This window comes from Barbus barbus, assembly GCF_936440315.1.
Source record: "Barbus barbus genome assembly, chromosome: 19".
NCBI lineage: Eukaryota > Metazoa > Chordata > Actinopteri > Cypriniformes > Cyprinidae > Barbus > Barbus barbus.
In genome coordinates this window covers 12,568,169-12,582,125 of record NC_136747.1, presented here as the reverse complement: position 1 = coordinate 12,582,125, position 13,957 = coordinate 12,568,169, and the positions used below count along the sequence as shown (strand labels likewise).

The following is a 13,957-nucleotide window of genomic DNA, read 5'->3' as shown; positions in this document are numbered from 1 at the left end:
GTTTGAGGCTGAGCTAGAGAGTAACTCTGGAACCCTCATACTGTTCCAAACCTGCATGAGTTTCTTTTTTCCGTTGAGTACAATAGAAGATATTTTAAGAATTTCCAGAGTATGGGGGGAAAAAATACTAAGTCAGTCAACTGTTTAGTTATCCACATTCTTCAAAATAGTTTATTTTGTGTTCAGCAGAAAAAATACATTTATACAGGTTTGGAACAATGAGTAAAAAAAAAAAAGGGGAAGTCGTGGCCTAATGGTTAGAGAGTTGGACTCATGATCCAAAGGTTGCGGGTTCGAGTCTCGGGCCGGCAGGGATTGTAGGTGGGGGGAGTGAATGTCCAGCGCTCTCTCCACCCTCAATACCACGACTGAGGTGCCCTTGAGCAAGGCACCAAACCCCCAACTGCTCCCCGGGCGCTGCAGCATAAAATGGCTGCCCACTGCTCCGGGTGTGTGTTCACGGTGTGTGTGTGTTCACTGCTGTGTGTGTGCACGCGTGATGGGTTAAATGCAGAGCACGAATTCCGAGTATGGGTCACCATACTTGGCTGAATGTCACTTCACTTCACTTAAATATAAGATAATTTTTATTTTGGGTGATCTACCATTTTAAGAAATAAGTTTTTGAAATGATTTCTGAGAAAATCCTCACATTCATTGGCTGTGGCCTCTGCAGATACGCAAGTAGCGTAGTGTAGTTTGGTGATGCCAAAAGCAAAAATTAGAAAAGGTAATAGTTTATCAAAGTGCTTTACCAACAGAGACGAGAGAATCAGTACATGTGCGGCCGAAGAAGCAGAAAATGTTTGAAACTAGAAAACAAAGACAAAAAAGAACATAAACTTCGGTATATCGGTCACAATGTGTGAAGATTTAATGATGGAACATCTTGGATAGTGATGCCCAAGTTGCTTCTTTCTCATATGCATGCGTGTGTGTCTCTCTATAAAAATAGTACCAGTGTTAGTTACGTGAAATGGAGACTGTGGCATCAGTGCTTAAAGTACGCAAAGATCAGCGATGACAACTACTGAATGCAGTTTTAATACAAGTATTTGTTAACCAAATTTCCTTTTGTTTTTCTAAATGGTGCGGAAAAATCCAATGCTAAAGAGCTATTTTCACATTAATAGTTACCATTACAGCTTTTCAGTTGTCAGGTTAATAACACCCGCGCTCTTGATGTTCTTTCTAGTAACAATAACACACACATATGGACTATATGCATATACATTTATTGAAAACTTTAGAAAACAAAGTAACAAAAGCCTATCCGTGGGTCCTGACTCATTCTGACTACTTGAACAGGTGCAAATTTACAACATTTGTGATCATTTTGAGCATGTCAATCAATGAATCTCAATCCTGGTCGGTACTATTAATAATTAACACATTGGTGCACCTCTCCATTTTGGTTCACAGTTAAAAGATCAGGGCACATACATTTTTATACATTGCAGCACCTAATCCTTTTTTTTTTTTTTTTATCAAAATACAGGGACGTATTGTGAAGTGGGGCACTGCTGAATAAATATGTTGAGTTTAAGCACATGGCAATGAGACGGTTAGGTCACAGCACACTCGGAAAAGATGGAAGCAATATGCACATATAAAAATATCAAAAAATATATGTGTGTGCGCTGGTGTGCTTGAGTCCGTCCTAAGATCTCCTTGTCGTTGTGTCCACATGGTCCATGCTCAATGTTATACAGCAAGTCAAGTCAGTCAGCCGAGTTGAATCATGTTTCTTTCCCGGGGTCTGAAATTTGGACCATAATTATGAGATGACTACACAGCCATATTGACAGATTTACATACATTTTAGGTTTGATTCTGACGTCTGTATTAGACTCACCCCTGTTTTAGGTCCATGTTGGTTTCTTGCATCCTTTAGGCTTGAACATCCACCAGTTCAGGAGGCATAGGAGACTTTGGGTGTTTGCTTTCAAAATGCTGTTTAAAGGTCTTGGGGTCTGGCATCTGTGTCTGTACAGGGAGTAACAACGTTTCTTAATAAGGTAAGAGAAGTCTGAGCTACAGCGATACCTCAGAGATCCAACTCAAACCAGTGACCCTTCAGCCATAACTTGAGTCACAAATTTCTCACCTTGCAGACAGGACATGTGTGGACCAGAGCTGCTTTGGCTGCAGTCTTCTGATCCGCTCCTTGACCTTTCTTCTTCTCAGCTGCTTTCTTTGCATTCTTCTGTTGAGACTGGATCTTCTGCTGCCCACGAGCCATGGCCTTCTCTGAAACACATACATCAGGCACACTGACTCACTCATGAAGACAGTCTCACTCACCTTTCATAGTATCTTTCGTTCCATAGAGTGAATGGTGACAGACTGAGGAAAGTCATAAAGGGTTGAAACAACATTTAGATGCGTAAAGGATGACAGAACTTTCATTTTGGCGTGAATTATCCCTTTAAGATATGCCTAAAGCGATAACTATCTGATTTACACAAGTGAAGACAACATTACGACAGGGTTCAGAAAATAAAACATCATAACCATAATAACCGTAAAAAACGTTATACATATTTATTATCGATGTAATACACGTTCAGAAACGTATAAATCACGACAAGTGTCTTTCCCAGGAAGAGAACCCAAAAATCACACTATAGAGACCGCTAAGATCACATTAGCTAACGCTAGTAGCTCATCCGCCTTCATCAAAACTGATCCAAACGGAGTATTGGCGATGTACAAAACGGCTCAGATTAAAAATATGATTATTATTAACCATAAACGCATTTAAAAACAACGAACATGATATTTATAAGCGGAAATGTGGCAGATTGATCAATATTTAAAACAATACCTCGGCGTTAAGACACTGTAGGAAGTGACGCTATTCAACAGCTTCCGTCGGAAAGACTTACATAATAAAGGTTTTCCTCAAATACTCAAATTGATAAGATGTTCAGGCCCGAGATGGATAAATTGATTGAGTACTTTTATAGTATTCCGTATTATACAGTATTCAGTGATGGAGAAACGGAGCTGTCTTAATCTGTAAATCAAAAGAAACAATTAAATCGTGAAATGATTGGCTCGAAACACCACGCGCTGAGGCCATCTGCTGGTCACATGCATGTTAACGCAATCTACAATCTACATATTATACATATTATATTTACACATTTATGAATCTTTGCAGAATATGTCAATTTTTAATTATGATAAATATATTTGTTTTAAATAAAGTTCATGTCCATGCTATTTTTATTTTTTAACACAACTATTAAATAATTGTAGTACTCAGAAAGGTACGAAACGATTAATTGTCTTTGATTCAGAATGAATTAGTAGTCTGTTGTCTATTTAGTTTGTACACTTTTATTTTGACGAGTGTCTTCACAAAACGTTTGCGGAAGTTGTTTTGGTGTACTTCCGTAGCAAAAGACAAAAATGGCAGAACGCGGATACAGTTTTTCTCTCACAACATTTAGGTAATTCTGTTATTTATTGATTGATAGATGGTTGTAATATTTAATTATAAATCTCTTTTTGCATGCATTCAGTAAAAATAGTTGTATTTTGTTCGACATGTGTGTTACACGTACTTAATTGTATGTCACATCAGAGATGCAGCGTCACGATGTTAGTTGCTATGGAGCATTTATCTCTATTAGTGCTTTGTGATTTTTTTTACTAAACTTACCGTATTATCCCGAGTGGTTGTTCACTATCCTGTTTTATTACATATTTTACTAAAGATTTTGTTTAATTCTCTTTGTGGCGAATATTTTTTTATTCATTAATATTTTGTGGTTTGTACTATATTCAGTGACATAATATTTAAAAAGTATGTAAAATTTAGCATGAAGCTTTTGTTCAAGCTGATAATAACTGTTTTAAATGATAAAAATCATTATGATGATATTTTAAATTATTTAAAGTCAAGATTATGTATTGGTCGAAAAAAAGTTATACATTCAGCTTCAGATGATTTCAGATGTATTTCTGTCAAACTAATGCTTTTTTTCTTTTCAACACAGCCCTTCTGGCAAACTGGTGCAGATTGAATATGCTCTGTCCGCTGTAGCAGCCGGTGCTCCATCTGTAGGAATCAAAGGTATGTTTATATATAGATCAGCGCATTTGAAACTTCACAAACCATGATCAAACAAAATGACATGGTTATTTTTAAACAGAATATCTGATTCAGAAACACTTCTGAAAGGGCATTTGCCCAGACTGCCACTCACAGGAGACAGAAATGCATTCAAACAGGAATCAAAACTATACACTTTGATACTAAGGCTGTGGTCGGTCAGAGCTGCTTGTTTCTAAGGGTTTGAAAACCACAGATTTAAACCTTTCATCAAAGCTGTCTTAAAACCAAAATGCATTCTTGTCTGACGACAACTCTGATGATCTTTTTTGAGGCTACCTTCAGTATACAGTTTCTCCATAGGTGCTTCACTTAAATCGTAAATTTGTTTTGAGGGACCTTTTGTCATTATTTGCAGCATCAAACGGAGTTGTGCTTGCAACTGAGAAGAAACAGAAGTCCATACTATATGATGAACAGAGCGTGCACAAAGTTGAGCCAATAACCAAACACATTGGCATAGTGTACAGCGGAATGGGTCCTGACTACAGGTATGAAACAACAGTGCAGTATTTATTTCAAATCGATAGCTGATTTGTTCTAAAAATGAAATTCTTTTCAAATAAGCCCTTCTTAAAGGGACAGTGCACCCATAAATGGAAAATCTGCTGCTATTTGTTATCCAGATGGTCTGTAAGGAATGATCTCTCTTGACAGGGTGCTGGTCAGAAGAGCAAGAAAGTTGGCACAGCAGTATTTCCTGGTATACCAAGAGCCAATCCCCACAGGCCAGCTGGTACAGAGAGTGGCTTCTGTTATGCAAGAATACACACAGTCAGGGTATGTTCACTTCTTTCTATCTTTTAATATACCTTACTTTAATTAGAGCTCTTGTAGTAATATTAGTGTCATGTTTTGTAGAGGTGTGCGGCCTTTTGGAGTCTCTCTTCTCATTGCCGGTTGGGACGAAGACAGACCGTACTTATTTCAGTCCGACCCCTCGGTACAACAAATAACAATCACAAGCTTTTCATCACTGTTTATTCTTAATTCAACATGCACCTATTGATGTCTGAATGGTGATATTCCACAGGGTGCATACTTCGCCTGGAAAGCCACAGCAATGGGAAAGAACTACGTGAATGGAAAAACATTCCTTGAAAAAAGGTATCAAAGTAATCCACTTGAATTATTGTAGTGTATAAAATGGAAATGATTTTGCAAAAGATTTACAGCATGGCTTTGTACAATTTCATTACAGATATAATGAAGATCTGGAACTTGAAGACGCTATACACACTGCCATCTTAACTTTGAAGGCGAGTTCATCTCTAAATAACCTTATATCAGATTGCTCAAAACAAGATCTATAGCATTTTCTTTTTCTTACAGGAAAGTTTTGAGGGTCAGATGACAGAGGACAACATCGAGGTGGGCATCTGTAATGAAGCAGGATTTCGCAGACTGTCACCTGCTGAGGTGAAGGATTACCTGGCAGCAATTGCTTAAACAACAGCACTACAACTGCTTACACAGTTTACTATTTCGGTTTGGTTGGTTGATAATTTCAATGCTGCATTTTTTTTATTTGTACATCTGTGTAACTGATTTCTCTATAAAACCATGCATATTATCAACAAATGTTACATCCTGCTTATTTCACTGTGACAATTCTTTGTGATTTTTATACCTGACTGTAATTATAAATTACCTTGTAAGGTGTTGTGTGGGATCTGAACTGAAAAAAGAGTGTTTGACAGGCAACAGATATGCATTTCAAGGCCTGCTTCATCACAGTACTGTCCATGCTGATGGGATCTTTCCCTGAGGCTCAGTTCATGTACATTTTCAACATTAAGTGTTGGCATAAAGCAAAATTACTTCACTCCAAAGTGTTGAACAAAGTCTGAAAGATTGTTAACCTCTCCATATCCCACTTGATCCTCCATGCAGATGAAGTCATCGAGATTCATTTTAGATTCTGTGAAAATAACACATACCGTGGTGGAAGAAGAAGAAGCAATCAAATTATGATATTTACAGAATTGTGGCAAATAACAGACAAATAATTTTACAACAAACCTGATGTCTCTAAACATGGGTATGGTGGGGGCGGCATGCGCCAGTTCCCATCAGAGTCCTTCATATGTGACCGATCAGACGCAAACGTTTTCAAGTAGGTGTCGCCTGGTATGACACGAAGTTTCCTGAAATACAGCAGATAATAACCATTGATATGGCTAAAATTATTAACTTTTTTGTTAAAATGCACTTCAGATCAGACCAGTTTTCAACTTGCCTCCAGAAAGCAGGTTTTAAATGCTCATCAGAATGAAAGGCCTCCTTTGAATATACATCAAGTAGGCAAGGGAAGGGAAGGATGGTGTCTAAATCATATATATAGCTCTGTCCTTGTTTATTTACGTGTAGAAGAATAACATGGTAATCCTAAAGGCAAGTGCACAAAAATAAATCTTATATTAGTAAAAAGTTAAAAATCAACTATATATGTTCCTCTTTAAAAAATGCTCTTACCCAGATTACTGGCTGATCCCCTCGACTCGATTTTTGTTTCCAAATGGGTATCTGCATTAATTACAAAACGACACGTATAGAAACCATACAGTACACTAACATAATTATTATATATGCGTAGAGACAGCCTCACCATTTTTCTTTCATTAGATATAAAGACTGCATATACTTCATCCAACGAGCAAGTGCCCTGATCCTTGACATATTCACACAATTTCCACACATTCTCCTCACTGCAGAAAAATACATATATTGTTAATTCAATAAACATGAAGCTACTGATGTGATTTTACACTTACCAGTAGCAGCTGGTGTATACACACTGGTTTCTAGACGGAGTGATAATCGTATATTCAGACGGGGCGCTTTCTTCGTTCATTATTCCCATTCACATGTTATACTATGATGTCTTTTGATTATAACGACAGTACATAATACAACACTAAAGCGATTCACATTGCAGTAGTACAGTGTGAATAGCTGTTACACTTTATTTAGTCCGTAAGAAACTTTAGACAGGTTTGTCGTTCCGGTGTTAATGATGTCCTCATGTGAATTGCAAATGTAATGGGCACGATTATCACTTTAATTGTTGAACGATATTGCCAGTTTAAAGCACAAGTAGAAAAACACGTTAGCGAAAGATAATGTGCAATTAGACATCTCTTTCAAACAGGCCTAAAGATGGTTGATGGGTTGAACCAACCTAATTCTACATTTCCACAACAAAGAAACGTTTCTCTGTTAGGCTACTCACTTCTGTTTAAAGCTCGGAGTCAGAAAAAAAAATATTTTTACTTTACAGCTGTATTAAATTAATTGACAATGACCGATTATAATTAGGCTCTTTTGTGCTTTCTATTCAAATAATCTTGACTAGAATCTTTCAAGGTTTCCAAAAAATATATATTAATCAGATAATAATTATATAGAAATGTTCTAAAAGACCATGTGACACTGAAGACGGGAGTAGGCCTGCATTTTAAAACATAACAAAACATTTTCATAATATTTCACTGTACATCAAATAAACGCAACTTTGGTGACTTTGGTGGGACTTCTTTCCAAAATCTCAAAACTTGTTCAACTTTTTTTTCTCGCAATTGTATAGCAAGGATTTTTGCTGAGAATCGAGTTTATATTCAGTCGTAAGTTTTCTATTGTTTATCTGTAACGTTAGTTGAATCAGTGCCTTATACACACCTGATTCAGATTACTGACATGGGTTCTATTCAGATTCTATTTAACTAATCTGAATACAAAATTTGGCATATAAAACACCGTGGCGGGGTTGAAATATTCAGGGCATATAGGGGTTGAAAGCAAGTAAACAAACAAACAGGCAATTCTGTATTAGCTATTTTTAATCAGATAGTCTACTTGCTTCTTAAACCGAATAACGCTGAAGGCTCTATAGCCTGCTTAGCAAACTGAATTCATTTACACTGTGGGTCTATTTCAACATTACACCAGTCCTGTTGGTTACCTCATTTGGAGTAAAACAAAACAGACCCATGTTTTAGACTAAAAAAACAAAGTAGGCCTAACTCAACAATTAACCGCAATTCTTGTTGCAATGAATGTTTTGAGAGGAATAGCCTAAAAACCGCCCAGCCATTAACACCTCGTTTTAATGAACAGCACAATGCAACACCTAGACCATTGAGAGCTCCAGCATGGATATAAATGTGGACTTCAGTCTGAGTTTGGACCAGGAGCTCATCATGACTAAAGTGAACGGTCTGCTGGAGGAATCACGTGGTGCTCCGAGAAGGAGATACAAAAGATACACTACAGGAACTTACATCGGACTTATTGCATACGCAATTCAAGATTCACCAGACAAGATGCTCACCTTCAAACAGGTAACATGACCGACTAAAAAGGCTCAAATCTGCTAAATATAAGGCTTTGATGCAAACATGTTGCTTTATTTGTGCAGATAATGAAAAAGCTGGAACCATTTGTCTTCGGAGACAAAAAGGGCATTGAGAACAACATCAGAGTCTGTCTTTCATCAAACAGGTGTTTTGTAAAGGTGAGTTTATACCGTTTAGTCAACTTATTTTTTGAGGCAATAAATTACAATCTACGTGTGTAGGCTAAACAGACTTTTGTGTGTTTCTAGGTGCCAGTCGATCCGGATTATCCAAATCCTAAAAAGAACTTCTGGAAAGTGGATGAAAATGGCATTACTCCAAAAATGTTTCGCCGACATTTCAAATATCTAATAAACATCTTCCCCGGCCTGTCGATTCAGACCCAACAGGTGGATGGGTGTGAAGACAATTCTTATGCTCCTGAGCCTCTGACTCCAGCCTGCAAGGTCACAGAAAACAAAAGTGATGCCAAATTTACAGGCCCCTTTTCCATAGATTCATTATTGAAGAGCACGCGTTTGGAGCAACATGCGACCAAGAGAAAACACGTTTATGAATATGAAGCACTGAAGTGTTATTACCCGGTTTCTGCTGTAGGTTGTGAACCGGCCTCAGCGAAAATACCTCGTTTATCTTCAGGACCTCTCTTCGGACAGGCTCTGTCTCCACATATCACACATTATCACCATATTCTCCTCTGCTCTCCTTCAATGTGTGATACTAGATATGTCAGCTGGTGAACAGCCAGAATGACCACAAGTAAATATGAAGAAATTGCATTTTTATTTTTCTTGTTCGGTTTTATTTTTAAATAAAACAATCTTTTCACATTGATGGCTTACTTGATATTATCTTAAGACATTTTATGATAGGCTTGTATTTATGCTATTTAAATATATTTTGTATAGGCCTACTATCAATCTCAGACATACCATTTCAAAAAGTGAGATCTCAGAAAACAATGTAGCTATTTCACATGCATTAACATCATGTTTGTCCTCGTCAATCAAAACAGGTTAATCAGTGATTAGCACATCATCCAAGATAATATTCAAATAGTGGAGCTACTTTCCCGTAAAAAACGTTTGCGGTACAAGGTTTATTTTCGCATTTGCCACGGGGTGGCAGTAACCTGTTAAAGTTGGATATTAATGTAAATTACATTAAAGCAACTAAAGAACATTGATTTATTAATTCATTAACGATCTAGGCTTAATCTCGGGGAGTATACATATGTTGTTAGGAAATTGACTATAATTTGTGTTATTTCTAATGATCTCATTTCTAGTCTTTTAAAAGCTGATGCCAGTTTTGACCTGTTTTCTGAAACCAGCAGTAACTTGAATGCTTGAAACCTTTATTGTTTCCATTGTTCCCAATAACACCATGATTCTGCATTATTTACCCAAAACACACACTGTAAAAAAATATTTTTGTAAGGTAAAGTTATAAATAAAACAAAAATTACTATAAATATTTGCTATAAAAACATATATATATTTTCAAAATATATAAAATCAGAAAGTAAATAATATGTGAACCACAAAACCAGTCATAAGGGTACATTTAAAAAAAAAATAGTATGGATTGTTAGTATTGGACAATATTTGCCAACTGTTTGAAATCTGGGATCTGAGGGTGGGAAATATTAGGACAGAAACATTTGAATAATAATCACATGTACTGAAGTGTAAGTGTTCTTCATCTGCACTGAAGAAAATGGCAAACCGTTTTCACTCAGAAAGTGGTATTAAATTTCACAATTAATTACAAAGAAATGGCAAGTAGCTAACACAGTGAAAGTTTAAGCTAAAACAGTCCTTTCTTGTCAAACATATTCATTAACCTTTGATTCCAGTAATCTTTGTTATGTATTTTTTATACATTGTGTGTTTTGGGCAAATAATGCAGAATCATGGTGTTATTGGGAACAATTGAAACTTGTTAGACACAAAAGGTTTCAAGCCATCAAAGTTACTGCTGGTTTCAGAAAACAGGCCAAAACTGACATCAGCTTTTAAAAGACTAGAAATGAACTCAATGGAAATAACGTAAATTACAGTTCATTTCCAAACAGTGTTTAGGTCTATATCGTTAATGAATTAATAGGCCAATGTAAGTCAGTTTTGGCCTGTTTTCTTTAAGTCTCAAAGTCATTTCATTTTGGGGTAATTTCAGCATGAGATATTATCTTCTAAGATACTATGCAATTTAAAAAAAATAGTACAACAAATTTACAGCAGTAACTTTGAAGGCTTGAAACCTTTTTTGTCTAACAAGTTTCCACTGCTCTCAATAACATCACGCATTATTTACCCAAAACACACACTTTAAAAGAAGATTTTCTGAAGTTGTAAATAAAACAAAGATTACTGGAATATGATTTACAAGAAATTACTGTTTTAGTACTGTTTACACTGAATGCCATTTCAACTGACAAGTGGCCATGCAAAGAAGCGACACCAAATACACCACAGACTAAAACTGTTTGCCTTGTCCTAAAATAGATACTCAGTTTGATGCTCTTTCCCCACTTGGTAGTACAGAGGTTAGGAGAAAAAAAAAACACATATCAGCATTTATATATATTGGTAAGAACTTACAGTACTTAACAGATGGGCATCTGATCTGAATTATTTTTGAAACTACAGTTATACTCTCATCTTGATGTTGTAACTATCCTGCCATAATGTAGTAGGTTACACATTCTCTCATTTAAATAAACAAGTCCAACGTGTACACAAACTTGTGTTGTTTTAGACAGAAATTACAGAGATTATACAATTCTTTCTCCCCCTCCATTGTGATAGTGATGCTCTGGTATTTAGCGCAGACAGACAGAGATATCATTACTGAAATAGAGTAAGCACGGGTGTTATCAGGAAGTAATCTTCTTGTTTAATCACGATTAATATTTGTCTCAGATGTTTGGTTTGAGAGAGTGCCGTTGGAAATGATGTTACATGCTTGGGCTGTCAGTATTTGCAGTCCTCTGAATACTTCCACTTAGATTAGTGAAGGTTGACGCCCAAACCAGATTGTGACACCTCCACCAATGAGAGGAAAGGGTCTGAAAACAAGCTATCTGTGTGTCTGCTGTAGAATTGATCTAGATCTTTTTGTTGTCCTCAGTTGTTGGTCGCTTTGTACAAAAGCGTCTGTTAAATAAATAAATGTAGACTAAATGTTGTAATTGTTACTATATGCAGTGAATGCACGGTATATACACCACCAGCCAACAAAGTTTCACAACAGTCGAGAAGGCGGAGACGACAGCAGCACCACTCTCTTGTGAAAACTTGAGGTTTTACATTGCCACATACAGGAATGGGATTTAGGTTACTGCTTCTCAGATTTTAGACTTCAGTTTTCCACAATATTGTTAACAATATTTTTAATTTGATCATTTTTCTCTTTAGCTTTACATAGCCATTTAACACTGCACAAATTTAAATATTAATATTAGACTATATAAAAGCAGTCATTTAATTTTGCAAACAAAATTTGTTATGTTGTAGTCTATTTATAATATTAACATTTATCTCACACAGTATAAATGGGTATTTATACATAATATATATATAGGCCTATAGCTATTTTAGGAAGTTGGTCCCTCGCATACTTGGGGGTCTTGGTATCAAACAGTTAAAAAAAAAACTGTATCAAGGCAAAGTAAACTTCAATAAACATGTAACACTTTACAGAGGAATTTTGCATATTTTTGCAACATTTCTTTTCAGACATTAATTCCTCTAAAAACAGTCCTATAATCTAACCAGTCATTGACACTACGGTTTTATTTCACGACCAGCGATAATGAGGTAAGAAGATAATCCCCCTCACGGTTCCGGTGAGCCCCGCCCATCACAGACACAGCAGTCACGTTGGCCACGTCTTCGTGAGTACGTGAGGTCGCTGGTGTTATGGTAGCCTACTACGGGTGGTTTACACTGCGTTGGTGTCATGCCTTTAGTCTTCTCCGTGTTTCTACATATCATGGGTGGGCCAAGGGCTTTTACATGACGGTTACATCATATTAACCCTATGATGCGTGATTTAAAACATAACAAATTAAAGAAAAGAAAACTTCAAAATGAGATTATTTATTGTCCTCAATATATTTTCAGATAAAGACTTGACCTTTCATTAGAAAATAAGTTAACTTGGGTTTATGATCATGTGCTTTTGTTTTGATGCTGTGAGCATGTTGTGTGGACAGGAGAGGAAAATTGCCCAAAGTCTTATGACTGATTATAAGGTCAAAAAGTGGATAAAATGATTAACAGAGACACTGCTCTAGCAAGGCAGCTGTGTCCATTATCTAGCTTAGCAATGGAGTAATTATTACCACTGCCTTTGGCTTAGGTTTAGCCTACTGAAAAAAGAAAAACAGTGGGTAAGTAATTTCTTCATTGTATGCTTATTTTGCTATGAAACTTGAAATCTTTCTTTCAGTGTTTATTCTTAGAAGCACTGTAAATCATGAGCTTTGCAGAAGAGCAAAACATCTCTTTTGAGCTTCTCAGCACTGTTAGGTGATACATTTATCATGGGATTTGTCAGGCACTCAGTTTTCAATCACTACACAGACTCGGCCAGAGGGGCCTGTGAACTGTGAAGATGAAGCCGAAGGTGAATATCTGAATTGTTTTTACAGAAATTCCAAACTCAGTTTTCTTGTTTCCAGTAATATCAATATCTGTGGCCCTCCTGTGCAGCGGTCCTGTTTGCACTCACAGGAACAGTTTCCCCATCTAATAAAATACATGGAAATATGGGTAGACCCTGTACTATACTCCATTATGTATGTAGTCAATTCATGCGTGACAAGAATAATTAGCACCTTTCTAAGCAATATTTGAAATCTAAAGATTCAGTTTGGACAGGGTGGTGGCTGGTTACCTTGTACTATCGCCTTCGGCAAGTTGTTAGTGAATGAGTTTAGGTCCTGTTTTAAAGGTTATTTTCATGGAAAACAAAACAAAGTCAGGTCAGAGCAATTTTCCACTTCAGTAATTGGTTGCATCTTATCAGCAGAGGCAATGACCTGTAGCAGGAATGCTGCCATGTTGCCAGGTCAGAGTAAAGTGGACATGGTGGAGCAGAAGGAGTTTTCATGCAGGTGATCCCTCTGTATCAAGTGAAAGTAGCTCTGGTGCTAGGAAATCAACCCACGTTCACAAATTTGTGAAGATGAAGCTGTAAAAATAATTCACACCGAGTGGTTTATTATGTGGCCGAGGAACGGATAAAACTGCTGCGAGAAACGAAGAAACAACTGGAATTTCTAGCACTTCTCACAGAAAATGCATAAGCCCCGAGGGAGGGAAATGTTTATAAGGGTTTTATGATTGCAATTATTTTGGTTTAAAATTTGGAATATTTGTGTAATATTAGTATTTAAGAAAGTAGTTAGAAAACTAAACAATTCTTTCACAGTAAGGAATTATGCCCTAAACGTTATGGCTTTAGTTATTGA

At 36.6% G+C, this 13,957-nt stretch overlaps 4 protein-coding genes across 8 annotated transcripts; 2 read left to right on the top strand and 2 right to left on the bottom strand.

Annotated features, from left to right (window-relative positions):
- Positions 1–845: 845 nt before the first annotated feature.
- Positions 846–2,893, bottom strand: LOC306885178 (zinc finger protein 706-like). Of its 5 annotated transcripts, none has more exons than XM_079441543.1 (4): positions 2,828–2,893; positions 2,108–2,346; positions 1,856–1,986; positions 846–1,759 (listed from the first exon to the last, which is right to left on the bottom strand). In XM_079441543.1, the coding sequence occupies exons 2-3, from the start codon at positions 2,240–2,242 to the stop codon at positions 1,891–1,893; spliced, it is 231 nt and encodes a 76-aa protein (XP_079297669.1). In that variant the 5' UTR covers positions 2,243–2,346; positions 2,828–2,893; the 3' UTR covers positions 846–1,759; positions 1,856–1,890. The 5 variants fall into 5 exon arrangements, with proteins under 5 accessions (XP_079297669.1, XP_079297670.1, XP_079297671.1 ...); XM_079441544.1 differs by having other exon boundaries at positions 2,108–2,250; positions 2,828–2,884; XM_079441545.1 differs by having other exon boundaries at positions 2,108–2,316; positions 2,828–2,879.
- A 483-nt stretch (positions 2,894–3,376) lies between these two features.
- On the top strand, positions 3,377–5,952 carry LOC306885176 (proteasome subunit alpha type-2-like). The gene is made up of 8 exons (XM_079441541.1): positions 3,377–3,458; positions 4,008–4,084; positions 4,482–4,614; positions 4,781–4,903; positions 4,985–5,066; positions 5,157–5,230; positions 5,325–5,382; positions 5,456–5,952. Exons 1-8 carry the CDS (start codon positions 3,418–3,420, stop codon positions 5,570–5,572), a joined length of 705 nt encoding a protein of 234 aa, XP_079297667.1. The 5' UTR covers positions 3,377–3,417; the 3' UTR covers positions 5,573–5,952.
- On the bottom strand, positions 5,088–7,094 carry ntaq1 (N-terminal glutamine amidase 1). The gene is made up of 6 exons (XM_079441542.1): positions 6,898–7,094; positions 6,732–6,831; positions 6,599–6,649; positions 6,363–6,511; positions 6,146–6,270; positions 5,088–6,044 (listed from the first exon to the last, which is right to left on the bottom strand). The coding sequence occupies exons 1-6, from the start codon at positions 6,984–6,986 to the stop codon at positions 5,941–5,943; spliced, it is 618 nt and encodes a 205-aa protein (XP_079297668.1). The 5' UTR covers positions 6,987–7,094; the 3' UTR covers positions 5,088–5,940.
- Positions 7,095–8,239: 1,145 nt separating this feature from the next.
- LOC306885175 (forkhead box protein H1-like) lies at positions 8,240–9,307 on the top strand. The gene is made up of 3 exons (XM_079441540.1): positions 8,240–8,463; positions 8,541–8,636; positions 8,727–9,307. Exons 1-3 carry the CDS (start codon positions 8,275–8,277, stop codon positions 9,216–9,218), a joined length of 777 nt encoding a protein of 258 aa, XP_079297666.1. The 5' UTR covers positions 8,240–8,274; the 3' UTR covers positions 9,219–9,307.
- The last annotated feature ends 4,650 nt before the right edge of the window (positions 9,308–13,957 follow it).